This window comes from Rhododendron vialii, chromosome 1a (assembly GCF_030253575.1).
Source record: "Rhododendron vialii isolate Sample 1 chromosome 1a, ASM3025357v1".
NCBI lineage: Eukaryota > Viridiplantae > Streptophyta > Magnoliopsida > Ericales > Ericaceae > Rhododendron > Rhododendron vialii.
In genome coordinates, this window is record NC_080557.1 from 46,254,666 (window position 1) to 46,279,761 (window position 25,096).

Consider the following 25,096-nt stretch of genomic DNA (forward strand, 5'->3'; position numbering starts at 1 on the left):
AATATATTCCTTTTTAGTGCGATGTTAATTTCAGAATTATTTGACGCGTTCTCCATTACAAATTATATCATTTTATATATGATTAATATATTCCTTTTTAGTGTGATGTTAATTTCAGAATTATTTGACGTGTACTCCATTACAATTTTACAGGACCGGGGGTGCTGTAGTGTAATCAGGCCGTCCATCTCAGCAATGGACAGCTCGGATTTTCATCCGAATAATGGACGGCTGGGATTTATAGGAGTTTAGATTAAATCTAAGCCGTCTGCATCGAGATGGACGGTCGGATCGACCGCACTACACAGTATATATAGTGCGGCGAGTGCACTACAGCTCCTCTCATTTCCAATTTTACAGTCTTCAATATTCCAGCCGGCCCGGCCCATTCAACAAAACGTACATATTAGTAATATCGTATTATTAAATGACGCACTCTTTAGCTTATTATGGATTAATTATATAACCACCGTCAGGCACCACCATTATCGCTACAATCACCTGATCCTCTACAAGAATTCTCTCTGTAAAAATGGCGTGAGGATTTTCATGGGATCCGAACGGACCAACATCCACCGCCCCCACCACTTGTACACTGCACAATCAAGTTCATTTCATTCAAAATAATTACTAGTCGTTTAAAGAACAGCATGCATGGGAATGGGAGTACAAGTCAATTTCGTTCTCTCTTTTGTTCATATTACTCGCCACCAAACAATGGATTTTCAATTCTATTAATTTCATTTTACATTCACTAAAGTAGTAGTATATCAAATCTGTGGGTACTGCTATTGGTACCGACGGTACCGTAGGGAAAATGCACTGACGGCCACCGGACGGCCGTCTCCGGCCACTGGACGGCCAATCCGAGCCGTCCAAAAATTTTAAAAAATAAAACCGAGTGGGCTCACGCAAGAATCAATGGCATCCAAGGTGTGTAGAGTACTTGATCCGAGCATCCCTTTTTCGTGTATATACACGTATATACAAATATACACGAAATATGGGTGCTCGAATCAAGTACCTTACACACCTTGGATGCCATTGATTCTTGCATAGGCCCACTCGGTTTTATTTTTTAAAATTTTTGGACGGCTCGGATCGGCTGTCCGGTGGCCGGAGACGGCCGTCCGGTGGCTGTCAGTGTATTTTCCCTATGGTACCGTCGGTACCAATAGGATTTCTGCAAATTCTGTTCTTAATTCTCCTGCTTGCCCACCAAACGCTTGGTCTATGTTGGAAACTGAACAACGAGAACGACATGTGCATTCCATTCCTCTTTTTAATTAGTCCATTAATTCTAATATTGAGGTGTCGTTTCGCTTTCTTTTTAAAAAGAAGATAATTTCAAATTCAAATATAATGAAAATGAAAAATAATTTTTTAATTTTTTTTTGTACTGTTTAAAAAATTTCAATGAAATCTATCAAACAAGATCCATATTGGTAGGAAAATTATTTACGTAAATACATAATTTTTGAACTTGAAATTACCTTCTTCTTTTTTCTTCTAAAAGTTGTTTTTTTAAGAAACTGGAACACACCCTAATTATCACCACTCTCATCTCATCTCAAGTTAATTTTACGATGATCCGTTAATCCTGCAGCATATCAACATAGTCTTTACTCTGTTCTCAATTCTCGCATTATGCTCGTGCTTTCACTGATTTTACTATTTTAGAATGTGTTTCAAAGACATTTTTACGTATTCTTGCGTGCAAATTATGTGACTTATTAGCTCATCACACGACAAAATAATCGCATACCATGTCTATATTTCACATACAGCCTGGCCTGCCCTGGCATATATATATATATATATATATATATATATAGGGGCGGTTCCGGGGATCCTTAAAAAAACCTTTAAAAAAAATCTTCCAAATCTTAGTCTAATTGTTTCCAATCAAATTTTGATGATCCAAGCCGCTCAATGTGTTCAAAACGTGATTTTAAAGATGTTCACGCGAAATTGGCAAAAAAAATAACCGGAAAGGGCTTGATTGAATAGTTTTTTATTGAACCGTTCAATAAAGTTCAATAAAAAACTGTTCGGATGAAGCCCTTCCTGGTCATTTTTTTTGTTGATTTCTCACGGGTACCCTTAAAATCACGTTCTGATTATATTGAGCGGCTTAGATCATCAAAATTCAATCGGAAACTTGGGAAGGTTTTTTTAAGGGTCTCCGGAACTGCCCCGTATGTGTGTGTGTGTGTTTGTATATATATACACTGTCCGGATCCATTGAGAGATCCCTTACGGCCTTATGGTGCGGGACTCCCCTTTCCCGATCGAATTGCAATGATCCGAGCCACTCAAAGTGTGCAGAACGTGATTTTAAGGGTACCCGAGAGAAATCAGCAAAAAAAATGATCGGAAAGGGCTTGATTCGAGCAGTTTTTTTCTGAACCGTTCAATAAAAAACTATTCGAATTAAGCCCTTCCCGATCATTTTTTTTACTGATTTCTCGCGAGTACTCTTAAAATCATGTTCTGATCACTTTGAGCGGCTTGGATCGTCGCAATTCGATCGGGAAAGGGGAGTCCCGCACGGTAACACCGTGCGGGATCCCTCATTGGATCCGGACTGTATATATATATATATATATATATATATATATATATATATATATATATATATATATATATATATATATATATATATATATATAGGATTCTTCCTCTAAAGTAGTAGTACAATTTTACTAATTTAATCATGAAACGAAACAACAAAGAACAACATATCGTTTGACTTTGCAATACTCAGAAAACCAATTAGTATAACTTCTTCTAGAAAATCACCGTCTTGTATATACTACTAACTACTATTCAGAGTTTATCACATGTAGTAGTAGTTGATTGACAAATCCAATTTACTCTATAATAATACTCGATCACTACGTATTACTCCTTCAAACGAGTAAGAATAGACTGGTACGAGTACTTTATTGTCAAACAAACACAGAAGAAATCACAGCCAGGGGAACACAGGGAGGAGAGGACCATATACTACGTACAGTGCAGTGCAGCAGGGGTGCACTACAGTTGTGCAATATTGCGCAATCCCAGTCATTCAATATCTCTTCAATCAATGGTTCATATTCTGTATTAGTTTTTGAAATTTTAGACCATTGATGAAAACACTTTTGAATGACTCGGATTATGACCTTGCATTACAGGGTCGACCCGGTAAAATAACGTTAGGCATTGAGGGTATCCCGGGCTAATTTGCGCGCACTAGTCCGTAAGCCCCTTCCCCGCAGAGTTTTATTTTTTAAAGAACCTGAGACTTCACCGGCCTATACTTCTAGAGTGTTGCGGTCCTTAATTAATTAAAATCTGATTGACTATATAATATATATGCAACAACCCAGATTTCTGCGCAGAACATAATATTTTCAAATTAACTATATAGTAATTTCATCATGAATGATCTGATTACGTTGAAATTAAACGTACAAATTACTATTTAAACCAACTCGATTGATCTAAATTCATATCTGAAACCCTAAAAAAACAGACTGGGTTAGGTGGCTGATGTGCACTCCTAGAATGAACTGATGGGATTATTTCAATCCCACCCGCGAAAGAGGCATACCAAAAAAACACGCACAATTGACACTTCAACCTAAGCCCAAGCTCACTAGTATTTTGGTCTTCACTTTCACCTTCGGAATTTCAATTTGTTGTCTTTGTCTGGGGCGTCAAAGAAGAACCTTGTTTCTCCCTGTCTAAATTGACACTTCGTGGACTTTCACGAACTGTTTCTAGAAGAAACGGGAATGCTAGGTACACTACAAGATTCACAACACCATCCACTACACACCCCAAAACGACGTCGTTTTGGGGCATTCCTTAAAAAAAAAAAAAAAAAAAAAAATCTGAAATCTCAAAATCAGATTTCGTTCCCCCGTTTCCCCCCAATTCCCAAACCTATTGTTCTACAGAGGGGAGAGAGAGGAAGAGGGAGAGAGAATTGAGAATCACCACAACCCACCCCGCCACCGCCAACCACCACCGGACCCTCCTTGTCCACCTTTGGCGACACCATTCCCGGCAAGAGAGAGGCCCAGAAAAATTCAAAATCGTTGGGTTTTCACGACCACCAGTGTGTACTAAGGTCAGTCAGTCTCTTTCTCTTTCTCTCTTTCACACATACACGGTGCTCACTCTCTATCTTTCTCTTGCCGGATTGGAGATTTTTTGAAAAACATTAGGGTTCCAAACAGATTAAGTAAAGGATATGCCTAGGCTATTTTAGCATTCCTGTTAATTTCAGCAATCATGGATGTTGCCGATCTCGAACGAAAGCACGTAAATATGGTGTTCTTGTGCTATTGTGCTTTTAGTTTTTGTAATAATTGTATTTTCATTGTACAACTTAGATGATCATGTATTGGGGCACCACTAGTCCTACCTTTTTTGGAAGAAAAAAAATGAATGTTTGGTAGTTGTAAGTTCTACAGCTGGTTGGTGCCCATGTCCCAGCAAAGATTCATTAAAGCAGACAAAGTGTTAAATGATCCATTATTGAGCTTATGCCAACCGTGATTTGTGGAAGCTTCGGTCATTTGTGAAAGTAATGTGGTTTCACTTGGTGATGACGTGGGTACTCATATTGATCCTACTTCACTTGGAGATGGGGTTATAACGTCCAAACAGAGCACGAACATTCTTGACCCGGAAGGTCTTCGACGAAAAGGGAGACCGCCGTGCAAAAGGAAGAAAGGTGTTGTGGAAATAGCCGTTAAGAAGAAAAGAGAAACAAAAAAAAAGACATTGTCCAATGAAAAAGTCTCGGTATAAGTTCTTTATTATTTGTTGCTTACTAGTTAATTTTTTTATTTGAACAACTTACTAGTTAATATTGACTTATCTATTCAATGCATGTGTAATAGTTATATTTGTTGCTAATTTCAGGAGGTTGAGAAGATTGCAGTTGGACATGGGTTCGGGACACAAGAGAGTGTTGTAAATGTACATATAAGGAACTTTATTTTTAATTGCACAATCTCCTGTTTCATGTAAAAGTTATTGATAATCGTTCTTTATTGTTGAGCAGGGTCACCCAAACTACATGGGGCATTCAATGTGGCCAAACATGATGCCCCATAGCATACAAGCAAATATGGCACAAGGCGGAACCATCTTCCCATTTTCTCCAACTCTTTGCCCAACCGGAACAAGCTTGAACCAATTTAGGCCTTCTTTTCCAAGTTCACAAAGCTTCTTCAATGGTCAAGTTTGGAGAGGTCAACCAATTCTTGCGGGCAGCCAATCTTGGGGAGGACAATCAAGTTTTATGGAAGACCAAGGTCAATATTGGGGGGGACTACAACCAAATCTACTACAAACTCAAGGGCATAGATGTGAAGGACAACCAAGTTTCATTGATATGATGAATGCAGCGAATAATGATGAAGAATAGTTCACTTGGTTGTTCTATGGAAATGATGAATATGTATTGTTATTTTGATTGGTCACGACATTGATGAATCTGTAATAGTATTAGCATTACGACAGCTTTGTTGAACCTGTGAATGTTGCAAGGTTGCAATGTGTTGGATTATATTGGATGAATGCAATGTGTTGGATTATATTGGATGAATGCAATGTATCGTATCCGTATCGCGTCCGTATCCATATTGTATCTTGAAAGATGTATTGTATTGTATCCGTATCCGTATCGTATCTTGAAAGATGTATTGTACCGTATCAGTATCCGTATTGTATCTTGAAAGATGTATTGTATCGTATCGGTATCCGTATCGTATCCGTATCGTATCCATATCCGTATCGTATCATGAAAGATATATTGTGTCGTATCTGTATTCGTATTTTCTGAAAAATTCGACAGAGTTTCCCTTGTTTTTAGTCTAGCCCGACGTCATAGCGTCTCAGTCAGCAGCAGTAGCAACAGAAAAAGGGTAAAAACAGCAGTTCGTGGCAAAACAGCATTTCCATTGTTTCAGAAATGTTCAAGGTAGATAGAACCTCTGAAGGAAAACAAAATTCAGGCTTGCCTTAAGAGCTTCCGGACAATAAATCATCAAGAAAACTTATGTAGAGAAGTTCCAAGAAGTTGACACCATAATGATATTTGAATTTCATAATATACCATTCATTATCTCAAAATATACCACTTTGAAATCAATACAGCAAAAAAAATGGAGTACAAACTTGTATCTTTTTAAACAAGCCATGAAACATTGTCAAATTGGAGCAAAGGCCATGAGCCGAACATTGTCGTTGTCGTCGTCTACCCTAAGCTATATTACAAGCAAAATGAAAAAGAAAAATCCTAAAGTGTCGCTAATATCTCTTCTTGGCTGGACACTCCATACACCAAGCGGAACTTGATTTTGAAGTTGTGGAATTGCTTTGTGCTCTCCCTCTTGCATAGGTTTGTGCTCTCCCTCTTGCATAGCACCATTTAAAGTGGTGTCACGGTACTCCTTGTTCTTAATCTTACATGGTAGGATTCTTCTAAAAAATCTGAAAGTAGATCAACAAGTTATCAACACACCAAGAATATGCAAACCGTTCAACATCTAGCCAATTGATTGCCAACAATGTATCATCCTACCTAAAAAAAGGGTAAACCCTCACATTAGCATGCTCAAGACACATAGAACAAGGACTTGCAAACAATCAGACAAGAAAACAATCGGTTATGATAACCATGTGTAATTATCTTTTCAAGAAAACTCGACAGCTTTCTAGTATGAGTCTCCGCTCTTTCCCTATTAGATGATGCAGCCAGCGGCTAGTTCTATAAAGTTTCATTTTGCATGCATATATAGATGACAAATCTGTGATTGGGATTTCCCTTCATACGACAGAGATACAAAGTGAAAAAGTTCAGTAAGCAAACAGGGAATACTATTCAGCTCAGCCAGCTATTCCTTTGTCTACCCCTGCTGCCACTGTTTTCCCATTTTAACTATGATAGTGGGCATGTGATGGCAGCAAAATAAAACAGTAATTCAGACCAAATACCAAACATGGTGATGATAGATCATACATAGAAGCTCATGAATGCTCACTCAGTCAATCAATGATTACCATCCTTTCACTCATCTTTTGAACAAGAGAAGGATGGATAATACATACAAAAGTGCATAGCAAAACGCTATTGGCCTCTGACCATACAATCAAATCTGTAATTAACCATGTATTAAACCTTTCTTTTCTTTTACTAGCAAGGGTTGAGAATAGCAAGGCTAACATAAATCATGTATATGCTGGAACCAATCAAATATAAACAGTAATGAACTTTCTGTATTATTATCAGCATGGCGTTCAAGGCAGAGTACAATTCTTGAGCTACATATACGACACTCGACCTATAGCCTAACGCTTCTCCATAAGTGGGTGAAACACAAATGGGTGGGCAGTGAGCCAGTGAGGTTCAAATAGAATATCAGTGAAATGATTATATTGTAGAAACTTTATATCCAACTCAAGATCAATTGGCAATGAGTGGAGAGGTCCCAGATGTTATTAAGTGTTCACCCATTCCACTCCCAAGCAATGTGGGATTCAATTTCTTAACATGCTCCCTCACGTGCAGCCGCGTTTGAGGTCTGTCACGTGTGGCCACTTTTGGGTCCTATCATCGTGCAGCCTTTTTGCTGGTTTGTCATCGTGGGGTGTGGATTGTGAATTTTATAAAAAGTGGGGTGGAACGGGCCCCGCTTTGATACCATGTTGAAACTTTATATCCAACTCAAGACCAATTGGCAATGAGTGGAGAGGTCCCAGATGTTATTAAGTGATCACCCATTCCACTCCCAAGCAATGTGGGATTCAATTTCTTAACATATATACCCACGTTAAATTTTCACCCCATAAATGAACGTAAGACGTTAGCGAGAAAGACAAATTTACATATTTAGCGACTCCTCCAATCTACCACCTCTAACAACTTCGAAAGAAAAGGGTACTTGTTTTAGTAACCTGGGACGATTTTGGACAAGAGAGTACCCAATGATTTCTTGAATTGAAGCAATTGCTAGAAATTGAACATTGCAGCCGCGGGCTTTCTACACTGAGTCATACATTTTAGTGACTTGACAAACACAAAGAGAAGAATAAAGAACAGTTGAAAGTTGAATTGCATCACATTTCCCCTCAAAATTGCAATCAAAGTATGAAATGGTCATGTGCCCTCAATTGACTAGTTTTCAAAGGCAAAATGATCTATCGAATTATTTATCCACTTATTTCATTGTTTAAGAGTTAAGACATCAATTATGATAAAATCAAATTCAAGGCTTTGATCATAACCTTCTCAGACACTCAACTGCGGCTACCATTTAGTAACAACAGATTGAATATGCTATTGCAGATTTGGAAATCCCTAAAGTTGTGGGTAGGATTCTTGAAGTGTGTCCATTTAACGTCAGTCTTTTAGTAAATTTGGAGCCCTAATTTTTCGTGCAAAAATCCCTAATATTTATGAATTGAAATTGAAACCCTAGTTCAATCGATACCAGCGTTCAAGATCGAAAGAGATACCTTCGTTGGCGTACGGCAGTGGCGGGCGGCGGCGGTGGTCTGCGGTGGTGGGCGGCGGCGGTGGTCTGCGATCTGGAGGCGAGGCATCTTCTTCGTTGGTGTTGTCGGCAGTGGTGGGCGGCGGCGGTGGTCTACGATCTGGAGGCGAGGCATCTTCTCCGTTGGTGTCGTCGGCAGTGGGTTGGGTGGGCTGTGGTGTCGTCCCCCTCTTCTTCTTCTTCTCTCTCTCTCTTTCTCTAGGTCGACTGGTTTAGGACGGGATTTTGGATTTTTGCCTTTTTTTTTTTTTTGAAAGGGACGCCCCAAAACGACGTCGTTTTGGGGCGTGTAGTGGATGGTGTTGTGAATCTTGTAGTGTACGTAGCATTCCCGTTCTAGAAAGCAGAAACCGACCATCAGCTTTTTCAACAAAGAAAGGGACAAAACAGCGAATAACTAGGGGGATGATTCGGATGAACCCCTGGCAAAAGCTACACCAGCCACATCTCCAGCCAACAGGGCTCGGTGTGAAGCGAAGTCCCATATCACACATCGCTTGGGTACCAGAGTAATATGAAATATACAAGCGTGAAATACAATTTTATCTTTGGTCAATATTAAGCTGAAAATGATACATAATGATATTTGGCTTTATCTTTGGTCACTATGATAGCGAACTCCAATTTTATGTCCAAAAAATTGATTTTAAAAGCATATCCAACCCTGGCTTTAAATTTGAAGATGTCAAATATTTTTTCGAAAACTTACATGACGATTTGACATGTTGAATCGCAAAGTTGAAGAATTATTTGACGTCTACTCCATTACAATTTTACGGGACCAGGGATGCTGTAGTGCACCCCCGCACGTGTAGTGCGACTAATCTGGCCATCCTTTTCGGCAATGGACGGCTCGGATTTTCATCCGAACAATTAATGAACAGCTAGGATTTATAGGAGTTCGGATTAAATCCAAGCCGTCCGCACCGAGATGGATGTGTCTAACTAAGTATTGGAAGAGGATATGGAGGAGTGAAAATAGATTGTCAACTTTGCATTATTGGGGCGATCAAAATAAAACTTCGAATTATTGGGCGACAAAAATTTATGAAGGAAGTTAGATGTGTTTTCAAGTTGCAAAATACAGTAAGTTGGAAAAGTTCTTATATATATGGGGTGTTTGGTTAGCTTATTTTCATATTTTCATTATTACATTTTCACATTTTGATTGTTTGGTTCCTCATTTTGCAAATGTGTTTTAGAGAACGTAGACGAGAAAAAAAACTTCTCTAAGGAAATAGAAAAAGGATTAACAACACAAAGGTAGGAAAGAAAAATGAGAACAAATTCAAGAAGCAGCAGAAGTTTTTTTCTTATCTCTGCCATTAACCATGTCTAAAAAAGCTCCAATTATGGTAAATGTGAAGCTCCAATCCTGAAGGGCACATCCAAACGTCCACGGGTTTAAAAATAAACTCTTCCGGACCAATGAAAGCACTTTTAAACCGCTATGATTGTGCCCCGCAGGATCCTCGAATCCCTCCCTCTCTAACCAAATGTTGAATTCATAACTAGCACGTATTCAAAAAAGTTTACGCTATGTAAGTCTTGAAACTTATGGACACCTCCCATGTTTGGCTTAAAATTTGACACTTAATTGACATGTTGAATCGCAAAGTTTTGTCGTTTTTGAACTTTAGAGGATGAGTCCGAAATCCAATTTTGTGCAATACTCCAATGATCTTTGTAATGGTCGTGGTAAAGTGACTAGTGGTGGTGTAGATGGTGAAGTGACGGTGGTGGATAGATGGTTTTAGGGCGATAGTTTTGGTAGTGGAGGAGTGGTAGCTAGTACTCCAATGATCTTTGTAATGGCCTGCTATCTCTGCCATCTCGATAAGACAAAGTTAATTATTTTTATGGTTGGATTCCACCTTTTTCTAGTATTTTGAAAATCCTCTTTATCGATATATAATATGTCTTTATCTAATTTGAAATGAGGGAAATGTGAAACTTTTACCGAAATATTTTGTTTTTCGACCAACCGAGGGTAAATGGTCATATCATTTTATGTACAAATAAATTAGGTTCGGAACTACTTTAGTTAGAAAGTAGATTCAACAAGCTTTTTAATGTTTCAAACCACACACAATTCGGAGTTTGGGAGTGTTCGAGACAAGCCTGCGAAATTTGACATATTGTGTACTTTTAATGCTCCTCAGGCGCAATTCTATGCGCCTCGTGCGCATCCTGTACAGCTCACAAATGGCCAACTTTTGCGGTCTTGCCACAGACATTCCCAATCTCCGATTTGGTCGTGGTTTGAATCATTGAAAATTGTCTAGACTACTTTATAACCCAAGTAGTTTGGTTCCCAAAATTGTTTATACATCGAAAGATATGACAATTGTATCGATCCTTGACGCGTTGAAAAATAAATTACGTTGAAAATATACTCGCATCAAACTAATTTTAAACCGGATCGAAATCTATTTTATATCAATAAAGAAAGTATTCAAAGTACTATAAATTGGTGGAATAGAACCATAACAATATTATTATTAGATTCGTTCTATACCAATTCACAATTGAGCAGTCGATGATTTGAACATTCTAATCCTAGCACTTTGATGATATTCGAGTTGAGTGTCAATGTCCCCGTGCCTCCCCGCGCTGTTCGATTGGCGAAGGCATCGGATGAAACGTGTTAGAGCGATGCCTGGAAATTGAAATGAAGAGCACAGGGACCATACGCAATGGTGAAAAACCAGGAATTTTACCCCTTTTTCGGCGAAAAACAACCACCGCGTAAGCCTCAAGTGACACCGGGATTACTTCTATTTATACGTTAGGGCGATTACCTGCAAACTTAAGCCTACAATGCTGTATTTGTTGCTCTGCGTTGAAACTACGTAGCGGGACGCATACGATTCAAAGGGACGTAGTGATAATTTGAAGAAAATTCCAAGAATTGCAATTGCAAAATCAATGAGTTTGTCTACCTATATGTGTAAAAAAAAGACAAACAAGCCGGCCTCAACGTGTTTAATTGCACTAAATTCAATTTCATCAACCAATTTACAACCAAGATTTGATGAGGTTGTGTGGTCTACATATTGCCTCAACGTGTTTAATGAGGTTGTTCAATGTTATGATACCACCAAGATTTGATCGTGATAGGTCGCAAGAGGCTGCTCTCAATGCACTCTGAAGTATGAAATTAGAGGTTTTGAATCACATACCGCACCAGTAGGTGCACGCCGGATTTGCCTATAACCGGTATCCAACCCTTCTAATTTTGTTCCGGTTCAATTTCCGGTTGGTACATTAGGCAATTGCAAAAGAAGGCTCGAGCAAAATTGCATGCCTTCAAGTAAATTATGATAAGATGATTAGTATTAGCTAGGTAGTTGTCTTCAGACATCGATCCTCGTAGTTGATGAAGTATCATTGGTTAAAGTTGATAATCTTTTCTCCTCGAACGCAATTGCTCAGTTGGTGTGGTCGTGATGCGCCTTCCTCATCAGCGTATTTTCCAGTCCACCATCGCTACTCGCTAGTATGTGCTTTGTGAGGTTCTCCCAGAAAACCAAAACAAAAAACTGAAATTTACTTGGACACTCCTGAGACCGCTGTATCTGTGTCATACAATCTGAGGACACGTTGCTTGGCTTGTCCATGAAATCTTAATATTTTCTTATGGTGGACCGGGGACACACATTGGACACAGTAGGTTGATTTTTCTAAATTTTAAAAGTTTTTTCATGATGAAATAGTTATGATTTCAAAAGAACTGTGCCAAAAGTGTAATATAAAGTGTGTATATGTGCATACCTTACACCTTCGGTCAGTAATGCATTCAATAGGAATCCTAATGTAAATATTTACTAGGTTTGCAGAACTCAAAGAGTGAGTCCCCTTCTTATAAGGGCGTCTGCATTTTATTTAAAATGCGGACGTCCCCTTTTCTCCCTTTTCCCCATCGAATAACAAACGGGAGAACAGTGTGGTTGAGGACCAATATAATTATTCAACCAAACCAGGGCCAGGAAAGTTCACAAATGTTTTAGAGGTAATCTTGTTTGCAAGTGCTGCCTCACACAGTTTCCAGCCGCTTGTAGCTTATCAGGATCTTCACGAAACCGTTTCTCTAGCTCATGTGGATCAATGATTATCTTCCCAAATGACAGATTGTAAATATGAGGCGATCTGCTGCTCAGCTTTGCATCCAACAATTGTAATCAATTCAACCATCTTGAGGCATTTATGTGGTCGTTTAGGCCATCGCTCCTTCCTTTCTTCTCTTGTGGAGAAGCTCCGAAACTGCAAGAGGAAAAATATGATCCAACTAAATTAAGATCCAACAGATCGATATGCGTGAGACAAGCACAACACCTTCGCGCAACCAGATTTGTAGTCATTACATATACTACTGGCATGGGTGTGCACGATTGGCTATAAGTTTTGCAACTCAACGATTACTCAATACATTCACCTATGTACATCTACACATGAATCAGCTTTCTCCTATACACAGAGTCACATCTGCCAATTGAGATTTTAAAAGGTTTTCAAAATTCCTATTTAGATGAAGGTTTTCCTATTTCCTTTTTAGATGAGAGGACTGATGTCTCAGATTCAGGTATGAGCATTGCAAGAGTCCAAGGCATAAAGACTCTTACTCAGAGATACCAAACTCCTGATAGCAATCTCTTACATTCTAAGAAGCAAAATCTCGAAAACAAACCAGTGCTTGCAAGAGCTCGTACAGTAATACACACAGAGTACTTGGCAATGGAGCAAGAACTAAATCCCCAGCAAAAACCAGTGCTCGCATCAACTCGTAAAGTAATACACGCAAAGTAGTTGACAATCGCCTCAATTTGAACATGCAATGGAGCAAGAATTAAATTTCTTCTTGTCGCAGATTAATAGGTGTACAAAAGATCATCAATATATTAAGGTAAAATTCAAGTGAGACAATGAAATCCCATGTAAACAAAATAGCTTCCAAACTAGCAATGGAGTAGTGAGCAGTTTTTGTTTTTGCCAAGAACAATGAAAGCTATACAAAATCGAAATTAACGGACCTGTTACAAACTTAAAATTCTCCATATCGTCTTCGATTATGTATGAATTCGTATTCGATTCAAATGATATTTAACAAGGTTTATTGTAGAAGCAAGCTCTTCAAAATGAACAACTTTGATCATAGAGAGAAACCGAAATGCACTCACAATTTGACAAATTCTTGTTTTCAAACGACTTCTCAGGGTGAACTTGCGAAGTACCAACGTGTACGGACGACGTGGTTTTGAGATACCTCAGGTGTTCAAGATGCCAGCTTTTAATGGAACCACGTCGACGCCGTTTAGACAAAGCTCACGTCTGTAATTCTCAGCGGCCATATGTAATTCTCAGCGGCTAGGAGTAATTTTTTGCAGCCGAGTGTAATTATTCACGGCCATTTGTAATTTTCTTTGCCAAGATATAATTCTTCGTGGCCATGAGTAATTGTTTGCGGCCTGGAATAATTTTTCACGGCAAAAAGTAATTCTTTGTGACCATGAGTAATTTTTTGCGGTGAGAAGTAATTCTTACCGAACCCCAGTCGTCATCCCCATTTCCCCCAAGATTTCTCTACTCTCTCTCTCTCTCTCTCTCTCTCTCTCTATGTATACATATTTATTTCACTGAATCTTCATTCACAAACGGGTGTCAATTGATTCTGATCTCACATTTTTGGGTATGCAAAAGCTCAATTTTTGTCTGGATTGTGTACGATTGAGGCTATCGATTTTATCACTTAGTGTAACCCAATTTAATTCAGGTCTATCTTCTCTTTCGGTACTTGGATTTTTATTTCTTTTTTGCAATTCTTGTTATTGCCACCAAAACTATAATTTTTCCTTTCTCTAGATGTACCTCTATGGAATATCTCTGGGTGTTTGGATAAGTGTCCATACGTGAATTTGGAAGTCTTATTGCCCTATATTGATTAGCTATAGGATCTATGGTTGTGGTCGGTTCTCTCATGACAGAGCTCGATAGTGATATGAGAATAGTTATTAAAAACCTACAATCCTACAATTTATATTGTCTCCTTCAAAAACTATAAGTATTTGACCCGTATCCTTTTTGTGTAGAAATCCTATGATACGATGAGGTATCCTACAATTATGTGCGTGCGTGCGCGCGCGTGTGTTAGGACAGAGCTCCTTATTTCTCTAACTGAGTTATGATCTCAAGATACTGTTGTTATGCAATCTTTGTAGTTACACTATGTGCATACACATGATTCTACTACATGGACATGTTAACTAGTTCGCATTCACGAGTATTTCTAATACTATACCCATAGTGCACAGAGGAAAGAGATTGTAGTAGCCTGTTGACAGCAGAAACTGGCTCAGAGCATCTTGTAGAAGCAGTGGTGGCTAATGTTGTCTGTAGTGCAAGTGATGATAGAACTGAAAATCCATTATATAGTTCACCAAAGTCCCTGTTTGACTTCTGAAAAAATGTCACAGCCAACCTATGATAAGGTTACTACTAGTGCAGTTGGGTATTCATATGACCAATCTGTTGTAGAAAAGGACACGTTACACTGCTTGGGCTCTGATTCATGTTGTGTGAGCTCTTCGATGTGCTTTTCATAAAAGGAGTCATAGTGCATTTAGTGAGCTGCTGGATTGCCTGGACAGTCACAAGAACCAGCAAAGGTCAATAAGAAGAGGACTAGACCTGGGGAAAATGGTAGGCCGAGGCCAAGGGGGGACAGACATCCAAGACCGTATTAAGGAGCTGAGAGAGCTTGTGCCCAATGGATCGAAGGTATTTTCCGTCATTCTTTTTCACCTCTTGATTAGTGTGTCGTGTTTATTATCTCCGTGTCTTCAACATTTACTGTGCTAACCCTTTGGATATTTACAGTGGAGTATCGATTTACTTTTGGAGCGCAAAATCAAGCATATTATGCTCTTTATGCAAAGCATCACTAAGCATGCTGACAAACTAAGTAAATTCCTAGATTTAAAGGTAAGGTTCAGCATTCCTTTTGTTGGCAACCTGTGTTTTCAGTTGAACACGTATTGCATTTGTTTAAGAGTACCCATACCTAGCATGCCCGCAGTTGGTAATTGATAGAAATTCGTCAGGACATAAATGTTGGAATATAAGAATTGTTGCTAGGAACCCGAATTATTTTGTGTGCTTCCTCCGAGGTTTTTAATTTTAAACAAGCTTTTTGCGAGTTGTTGAATTCAGCTTTTAGAAGTTGAAGGCAAGGCAGTGTTCATAGTACAAGTGATGATAGAAGTGAAAAATCATTATATAGTTCGCCAAAGTCCCTGTTGACTTCTGAAAAAATGGCACAGCCAACGTGTGATAAGTCATATGACCAATCTTTTGTAGAAAAGGACACATTGCACTCCTTGGGCTCTAAGTCATGTGGTGTGAGCTCTTCAATGGGCTTTTCATCAAGAAGTCATAGTGCATTTAGTGAGCAGCTGAACAGTGCACAAGAACCAGCTAAGGGCAATAAGAAGAGGGCTAGACCAGGTGAAAATGGTGGGCCGAAGCCAAGGGACAGACAATTGATCCAAGATCGTATTAAGGAGTTGAGAGAGATTGTGCCCAGTGGATCAACGGTACTTTCCATCATTCTTTTTCACCTCTTAGATTTGTGCGTCTTGTTTTTCTGTCTCTCTACTTTTCTCTTTAACATTTTCTGTGCTGACTCTTTGGATATTTACAGTGCAGTATTGATTTACATTTAGAGCGCACAATCAAGCATATGCTCTTTATGCAAAGCATCATTAAGCATGCTGACACACTAAGTAAATGCGTAGAGTCAAAGGTAAGGTTCGGCGTCCTTTTTCATCAATTGAACACCAATCGCATTTGTTTGATAGTATCCATGCCTTGCACGCCATAATTGGTAATAGATAGAAATTTTTAGGACAAATAAATTCAAAGATAAGAATTGTTGCTAGGAACCTAAATTATTTTGTGTGCTTTCTCTGGGGCTTTTAATTTTGAACATGCTTTTTGCTAGTTGTTGAATTCAGCTTTTAGTAGTTGAAAGCAAGAAAGTGTCATTCATGGACAACATATAAGTTGCCTTGTGTTGAACTTGACTAGTCTCTCGAAGCAAGAAACTCTGATTCAACCTACTATCTTCAGTCACAATTTTCCTGATAAGTTGCCTTGTGTTGTTGATTCTGCAGTTGCACTACAAAAGAACAAGTTTAGGAGGCTTACCAGGATATGATCAAGGTTCAAGCTGGGCAATGGAAGTGGGAAGTCACCTGAAAGTTTGCCCTATAATGGTAGAGAACATTAACGTGAATGGGCAAATGCTGATTGAGGTATAGCCTCGTCAGATATACATTAAGTTCTTCTTGGATTAAATAGGAGAGAAGGAAAATTCTTATAAGAGATGTGGCTTTCAAGTGATTAGCATCTCAGAGCAAATCCCGTGTAGTATTTCTGATTCTAGATGTGGAGTAATAGTTCTGCTGGATCCATGCAGATGTTGTGCGAGGAAAGCGGCCATTTTCTTGAGATTGCAGAAGCCGTCAGGAGCATTGGTCTAGCGATTTTGAAAGGTGTAGTGGAAGCTTTTGGGAAAACAACACGAATGAGTTTTGTGGTTGAGGTACAGTCCTAGTTTTGGCTGGTTATCTGTGAGTTGATTTTTGTTCACCCTCCACTTAAGAGGGTGAACATTACCCTCCCTCCTATTGGTTGAAATGATGTGGATTCCACCACAAAGTGATGTCATGCTTACCAAAAAGTGTATTGTAGGGGTGGGATCTACACCATTTCAACCAATAAGAAGGAGAGTAATGTTCACCATTTTTAAGGAGGGTGAACAAAATTGCACTCGTATCTGTAGCCCACTAAAGAAACAAAGTTTGCATTTTAGGTTCTAAATGTGAGATCACTTAATTATGAATGAACGAATTTACTTGGTCTTTTCTTTCTGATGGCACATCATACATTGATGTCTGCTTCAACCTGTGCTAATCATATAGCATATGAACTTGTTCCAATTGGAGCATGTCGCCAAGACCAAGATGGGGAAGCCCCATTTGGATGCAAGATAGGCTAAAAGGTTTTAAAGAGCAAAATCTTCAGCTGTTTCAGATTTTGGAATATTTTCAATATCTTATAGGCTTGATACGACCTCCATAACAGAGTCTGCTAGCAAACTTCTTGATGTTCGTGCATGAGTGGACATCATTTGAGCCAATATTACTGCAAGTTCCTTTTGCCAATATGTGTAAACAAGGTTTCCAATTTTGTGAAAATTGCAGGGGCAGAACAACAGAAGCATGCATCGGATGGATGTGTTGTGGTCACTCGTGCAGATATTGCAACCCAAGACAATGGTTTGGCAGCTATGACAAATACTGAACTGAAAATCAAATCAAGCACAGAAGGTAGAGGCTTCCATGTGGATTCTGAAGATATTTGGAGTTTGTTGCCCTTATACAAGTTGATAACCCTGTAAAGATTTGCCTTTTCTTTTCTGCTTTTGTGTGTGGAGATGGTATCTTGTTCTTTTTTGGTTGTGTTTTTTTGACTTTGTTGTTTTGTGTACCACGGATTTTTTTTGACCTTGTTTGTCCTCTTGGATCAATTTTTGAGAGGCATGGTAATTGCATATCGTTTTTTATCAGCAATTTAATCATGCGTGCAAGTAGTCTATGCAACTTTTCTTATTGATGTTTGTCCTAATCTTTTTGTTGTTCTTGTTAATGTTTGACTATCTCCAGTCAAGTGGAGTTGGGCCGAGCTCAATTTTGGTTATTTAAGCATGAGTTATGATGTTTATCTCAAAACTTGGAAAGCGTGCCTCAGTTCGGATTGTTTGCGGTCCTAGATCCAAAATTGAAGTATATTTGCAGCATGAAATCTATAGAATTAACAGTTGAATGCTTCTGCTGAACAGATTACCAAACTACTGATATGAGCTGCGAAATTCATATTAGTTGTTCAATAAAATGAAAATACTGGAAAATAGCCCCTTATATATATTTATTCAGTATGATGTATCAGATAGGGATTCACTCGATAAGTGTTTCAACAGCTTAAGACATGAGCAATTACTTGTACAAACAACATCGCCAGAAACCTTGCTACGGAACAGCATAACTTTCAGTAACCTCTCCAGCTGGCACCGACACCCGACACTCATAGCTTGTAGTGAGGAAGGGCAGAGTTGACATCTTGTCCTTTGGTCTTGTAATAGGTAAAATACTCATAGCATAGGAATTCCTTGTATATCGCCGGACTTTCCTCCGACAGAAGCTCCTTTATGGGTCCGAAGGGTTTAGCAACAGCCTTACTGCTGGGAGAGAAGAAGCATGCAACTGATACTCTTGGTCCAATTGGTTGAGCCAAAACTCTGTGCTCCACGCTTACGAACTTGTCATTTGATATGATCTATACGAAACAGGGTTGAACAAAAGGGAAATTTGAAGTTAGAAAAACCCTTGAACAAATGGAGGAAACCATGCTCAGCAAATTTGGATTCTATATGATTTCTCAGTACTATTTTGGGATTTCGTTTGTTCGTAAATAGAAAATCTGGAGTACTACTAGAATGCATGTTCATGTTTATACATTTGTAAGTATGATTCATACCTGCATGAGATCCCCGATGTTTGCAATGAGAGCGCCAGGAACTGGAGGGACATCGACCCACTGGTTTTTGTGAAGAATTTGGAGGCCGCCGATGTGGTCTTGTAGCAACAAAGTTAGAAAAGTGGTGTCTGAATGCTTGGGAGTGCCCAAGGTCAGGTGCGGCTCGGGGCAAATCGGGTAGTAGAGGGAAGCCAATGCTTCGCTCTTCATGCATTCGATACGAGAAAGGTAGTCGCTGCTTAGTCCTAAAGCCTCGGAGAGTAACTCAGCCATTGTCTCCCTCAGCTTAATCATGCATTCCACGTACTCTTGCACTTCTTTTCTGCAAATTATTTAAGCGGATGTGTTAAAGGGATTATGGAGAGCGCAGAATATTAGTTACGAATTACTTCGTGGCAGCAACATCGGTGAGTCAAATGAGAAGATGTTCTACTTGTCAAAAAATTAAACACGGTTGACGGGATTCAAAAAATTCACAAAGTATAATACCAGAACATATTCTTATACACACGATTTGAAATTTACACCGAGAGAGAGAGAAAAGTTTTATCTTATTTTCTTGAACTATGGAGTATGTTAGCGGAATATGTTAATGCCAACTACTAACACGTAGTTACATAATTGGACTAGAAAATACTATGTAATTTAGTGCAAGAAAAATGAATCCAATTGGTTAGTTAATTTGTAATGGAGTTGATTCCTTTTTAATCAGTAATTTCAATCAAATTTCTCCAAGGAATTGAAAAAAGTTAGTCAAAATGGCCCACACACGTTGAGTGTGTAGTGTGTGCTGGCTCCACCCTTGTTGTGAGTGTGAGTGTGTAAATGAGTGTGGTGGTAGAAAGATTGATCTTCTAATGTGAATCTCCAAAAATATGCAATATAGATCTTGTTTGATAGTTCTCGATTAAGTCTATAATACAAAATTTTCAAAATTTTAAAAAACATTGTAGATTGAAAAATATAAACGTTTATAAATCGACACGAATAATGAAAATGGAGAACCAAAATGAGACGGAGAGTATTTTTTTGTTTTGTTTTTTGAAATATAAAAATGAAAAGATGCTTTCAATAAAGGTGGGTCCAATGTCAAAATGCAAAGGTGCTTTCAATAAAGGTGTGTCCAATGTCATGCTTTCAATAAAGGGTATTAGGTCCGTTTTTCTCGTTTGTTTAAATTAGCACAGAAACATAAAAGAAGCCACGGTTAACAACACATCGTACTAGGTTGCCAAAATGTTTGACAATCAAAGAAAAAGGCTAATGGGCTACAAATTTGGTAACTCCTGGCTCTCTCCTGAGAGATCAGGATTTGAGTCCCGCTGTGGCGATTTATGGATTCAAGGCTATGAATTACCTTTGAATTTTTTTGGATTAACTCACTAACTTTTTTTCTAACACCCCCCCCCCCCCCCCCCCCCCCTATATACAATATTTGCAAAAAAAGAAAAAAAGGCTAAACTTCACAAGACGTTATGAAATTGAAATTGATTATAAACTTTTTTGATATCTTCATGGGGTGACACTTCATATGATATGTAAACTTCACATGAAGTTTACGAAATCGAAATAGATTGTCAAAAATTTTGACATCTTCATGGGGCGAAAGTGCACTTCATATGGCACGTAAATAAGCCCCGTGTAGTACACACCCGCGCATGATTTGTTCATCTAATACATTGATCACATCATATCGTATTTTATCTGTGAGATCTCATATCGGAAATTTATGAAAAAAACAAGTTGTTTACATAATAATGTCCACCAACTGCTACTAACTCAAGGTTAAAGCTTTGAGCTATGTAGTTAAGCTAAAGATTAAATAGGTCAACTGATACAAATCATTACATTATCAAAATATGGTCAATCGAGTATCATTGGTAACACCCCCCTTTTTTTTGTGTGTTAAAAATAGACTTTTTTCCATAAGATTTTTTTTCTTCAAAAATCCCATACATACGACTAGTGAAAAACTCCCTCCGTCCCATAAAGTTTGGCATTTTCAAGAATGCGTGTCATTTTAAAATTGTATATATCTTTCAATTCATAATGTTTTAGGCAATTTTTTGAACTTTGTTTAGAGCAAATTAAAATCAATCAAACAAGATTCATATTACTTATAAAAAACATTATGGATTAAAAAATATAGTTAATTTTTTCATAGGGTTGGAATAGTGAAAGTGCCAAACTTTATGGGACGAAGGGAGCAAGGGCGGAACTACACTTAGGCTCCACTAGGCTATAGCCCGGCCAGGTGCAATCCCAAAGAATTAAAAAAAAAAAAAAGTGTAAAATTTTGCCCAAATAAATTTAGCCCAACCCACCATCCTCCGATTCAGTCTAGCTCAATCCACCATCTGTTTGAACGGCTTGAAGATCTTATTTGTTTGATCATTTTATCATAAATGGTCATAATTAATTTTTTTCTCTAAAACTCTTGTAATCAAGTATCTGCTCCTTATTTGAGATCCTATAGGGTAGATACTTGATTATGAGAGTTCTAGATGCAAATATTAATTATGACCTTTTAGAACAATATGATCAGAAAAATAAGATCTTCGCACTGATTCAAACGGATTAAAAAAATAGAGTACTTGATTTTTTTAGATAGTTTATATATTTAAAAATATGGTTAAAATTAATTATAACTATTTAAAATAATATAATCAGAAAAATAAGATCTTGAACTAATTCAAACGAATGAAAAATGGAGCACTTAATTTTTTTGAAATTGTTTAATAATATAAGAGAAATCATGAGAGAGAAGTGAAAAATAATATAAAAGAAATTGTTGATGAACAGTCTTTCAGTATATATACCGAAGTATTGTAGCGAAATGTATTTTACCTAAGCTTTTATCTAATTGTTGCGTGTGGGTTTTCTCGGTTTTAGGTTGCTATAAAGCTAATATTTTATTTTTGCTACTCTGGTGTACATACTCTAATGGAACAACAAAATAAAAGGGAGGAAAAACTCTTTTGTAGTTTTGTTTTGTTTATTTTTAAACATTTATATATTTATATACGAGTTTGCCTTCTTTTTGGTTCACATATATAAATTTTGGTTAGCCCAAGGCAAAATAAATTCCTGGTTCCGCCCTTGGAAGGAAGTAACACTATATATTGGTGATCACATTTTTATATCATCTCATGTGGAACTACTAGACACTTATCACGACTTGTAATCTCTACATACAACAATGTTATGATGATCACTCACATGATACGGCCAACGGGCCAATTGTGTTTTAGTTATCACCATAACATTATAGCTTGATTTACATAACCCGTTTTATCACGCTACATGAATTACCATATCAAATTATACTAAAATATCATCAGAGTAGCTAATAGCTCAAATGTTTGATGCATATATATACACACACATTTGTGTGTGTGTGTGATTATACGTACCTGCAAACAAGAGGAATAGCTTGAGGATCCAAATAATCATCATTGAAAACACAAGTCAAAATATCCCTCCAACTAGCCGCATCAAACTCCCTAGGCGGCACATTGCTATTGAACCTGACCCTCCGTCTACTATCCCCGGAATAGTACTCCATCTTGTCCTCTCTCCTCTGCTCATGAAACCTCCTGACTGCCTCCAGCATCGCCTCCATGACCCCGCTCGGCACCCCATGGTTCACCATCCGGAAAAAACCCCACTCGGAAGCGGCTGCCCGTATCCCCTCCACCGCCTCCCTCCGCCTTGCCCCGTCGAATTCCACCCCGGTGAAGTCCACCGTGGGGAGCTCGAGGGGGGATTCGGGCGGTGGGTTTTCTAGGCTCTCCGGAGGGTGGACGAAGAATTCGGGGAGCTTCTTAACGCCAGCGTCAACTAGTCCCTTGACGCCGGCTTTAGTCTCGTCGAATTCTTTCACTTGCTTGGCCCAGTCGTACTGGGTGTTTACGGGTTGTGCTGGGATCGTTGTGGCGACCATTGTTGCAATGGTGGCTATGGTGTTTTGAGAGAGAGAGATTAAACGTGCGTTATGTATTTGGTGAATGCGGGTTGTAGTTAGCTAGGGGCCAAGTATCCCTTTTATAGCGTTAAAATCAATAGTGTTCTCTGACGATGCATGACAGATTAAATGACATGCATGGTCTGTTAGGCTTCACCCACGTGTGATAATTTATCGAGGGGGTGTTTGGTAATTATTCGCGTGTAGTTATGTAATATTCAGTTTTAGTTAGAAAATCAAATCCTATAACAAGTTAGAAGAGTTCTATACTTGGCAGTATTACTTTGGAAGAGTTTCTTTCTTGGTGTATTTCTTGGTCCGAGTAGGAAAAGGAATTACAAGACAGTAGGAAGCCTTGGAGGTCAGGGCTTGATACTCTATAAATACCAAGGCGTATTTGGGATTTACATGTGTGTGTGAGATATACACAATTGGTGAGACAAAGAGAGAAAAATATATTGTGAGAGTGAGGGAGAGATAAAAAATATTAATCAGCGTGGGCTTGAGGATTAATATTTTTCTATCTCACTGTACTCGATCAATATAGTGGAATTTCTCTTTTGTTTGTGGAGTAGGTATTGAAACCGAACCACGGAAATCTTGTATTTTTTATTTTTCTTGTGCTTGTTTAATTTTGTGGTGTGCTTCAGTTGCATGCGGCGAGGGACCCAAAATCCCAACATGGTCCCCGGCCAATATTATGCATGGCATGCTATCTAGAAGTGTTATCTGATGCGGCGAGAACTCCGAGAGTCTGTGTGGTGGTCAAGACCTTATACTTAAGAGTTTGTTCACTTTAAAGGTTCAGATTTGAAACTTTCAAAAAGTGTTTTTCAACTCCTTTGCAGTAAGTCCATACCGGACTTTGCTCCAGTTTTAATTGGGTTGTCCTCTAATGGACGGTAAAATTGATCCCTAGAATTAGTTAAAATGCACGTAAATATCTATTGTGTGACGCATTTGATGACTATTGTCTATCACACATTTGACTAATGTATTTGACTATTAATGTCTAACGTTGTTTCTTTACTTCTATCCCGTGTTGTTCTTTTTTTTTTTTTTTTTGGTAAAACAGAAATAGTATATAACTAGCGAATTCAAGTCATAAGGCAAAGAACCATATTACGTACGTACACACCATCTTAACAAGAGAAAATATAAGAACCATAACTAGGTTCTAAGATGACCAACCCCTTCGATCCCACATTATTGTAGATTTACGACTCGTATCGACCGTCCGGTGGCCGGAATGTGCTCGGCGGGGTGTCGGGATTCCGATTGGGATTTTGGGTCGGTAAGGGTAGACTTTCCGCCGTTAAAAAGGCAAAGTTTCCCGTGCTAGCTTTTAAATTAAAGTTTCGACTGCCTTTTCATTCACTTTTCTTTTCTTTTTTATGTACTACGGAGTATAAGATTAGTTAACTCCTAGGGCAGTTGACCGCGTCGTTCCGTGTCAAAAATAAATTTATAAAAACTTGGAGTTAACTACTACTCCGTAGAATAGTGGTCAAGACCGAGTGTCGATCCGCAGGGACAAATTGGCTAAGTTACTATAATTCGATCAACTTCTAGATTAATTCGGAAAAGTAAAGATTGATTGGTTGAATTGTTTTGAAGAGCTAATTAAACTAAAGAACAATTTAATTAAAAGATTTAGAAACGATGGAGGAAAATATCTAGGGTTTCGAATTCACCCCGACCGCGTAACAACAATATGCATAGGCTAGGTTTATTTATTCGAATCAAAAGAGATTATCGCTAGGGCTTGCAAACCCTAACGATAATCATCAAGAAAATAATCGGGTTGTTAAAAGGTATAAACTATCCCATAGCACGGACCGTCTCAGAAGTACGGTCTAGCAACCTAACGGCACGATCCGTCTTACGAGCATAATTTATCTCAGAACTCCAACCACAATCAGTGAAAACCATTGCAAAACTATTTATTTGAAATCTAGAGTACAAATACTTAATCGATATA

The 25,096-nt window shown here is 38.4% G+C and overlaps 3 protein-coding genes across 3 annotated transcripts in view; 2 read left to right on the forward strand and 1 right to left on the reverse strand.

Moving 5' to 3' along the window:
- The first annotated feature begins 3,134 nt into the window (after window positions 1-3,134).
- Window positions 3,135-5,580, forward strand: LOC131332200 (uncharacterized). Its single transcript, XM_058366283.1, has 4 exons — window positions 3,135-3,213; window positions 4,562-4,800; window positions 4,921-4,977; window positions 5,063-5,580. The coding sequence occupies exons 1-4, from the start codon at window positions 3,135-3,137 to the stop codon at window positions 5,426-5,428; spliced, it is 741 nt and encodes a 246-aa protein (XP_058222266.1). The 3' UTR covers window positions 5,429-5,580.
- Window positions 5,581-15,865: 10,285 nt separating this feature from the next.
- Window positions 15,866-25,096, forward strand: part of LOC131332208 (transcription factor EMB1444-like) — a 29,926-nt gene continuing 20,695 nt past the window's right edge. The window contains exons 1-5 of the mRNA XM_058366291.1: window positions 15,866-16,147; window positions 16,255-16,356; window positions 16,727-16,867; window positions 17,032-17,157; window positions 17,819-17,944. Of these exons, the coding sequence (XP_058222274.1) occupies window positions 15,866-16,147; window positions 16,255-16,356; window positions 16,727-16,867; window positions 17,032-17,157; window positions 17,819-17,908 (741 nt within the window). The 3' untranslated portion in view covers window positions 17,909-17,944. The remainder of the gene's footprint in view (window positions 16,148-16,254; window positions 16,357-16,726; window positions 16,868-17,031; window positions 17,158-17,818; window positions 17,945-25,096) is intronic.
- LOC131321602 (1-aminocyclopropane-1-carboxylate oxidase homolog 1-like) lies at window positions 18,516-23,138 on the reverse strand. Its single transcript, XM_058352490.1, has 3 exons — window positions 22,565-23,138; window positions 19,152-19,473; window positions 18,516-18,950 (listed from the first exon to the last, which is right to left on the reverse strand). Exons 1-3 carry the CDS (start codon window positions 23,092-23,094, stop codon window positions 18,699-18,701), a joined length of 1,104 nt encoding a protein of 367 aa, XP_058208473.1. The 5' UTR covers window positions 23,095-23,138; the 3' UTR covers window positions 18,516-18,698.

Coding starts and splice junctions, on each gene's coding strand:
- LOC131332200 (XM_058366283.1), top strand. CDS start 3,135: ATGAAAACACTTTTGAATGACTCGGATTATGACCTTGCATTACAGGGT. Junction 3,214..4,561: donor AATAACGTTAGGCATTGAGG/GTATCCCGGGCT, acceptor GATTTGTGGAAG/CTTCGGTCATTTGTGAAAGT. Junction 4,801..4,920: donor TGTCCAATGAAAAAGTCTCG/GTATAAGTTCTT, acceptor TGCTAATTTCAG/GAGGTTGAGAAGATTGCAGT.
- LOC131321602 (XM_058352490.1), bottom strand. CDS start 23,094: ATGGTCGCCACAACGATCCCAGCACAACCCGTAAACACCCAGTACGAC. Junction 19,474..22,564: donor GCTATTCCTCTTGTTTGCAG/GTACGTATAATC, acceptor AATAATTTGCAG/AAAAGAAGTGCAAGAGTACG. Junction 18,951..19,151: donor ACATCGGGGATCTCATGCAG/GTATGAATCATA, acceptor TGTTTCGTATAG/ATCATATCAAATGACAAGTT.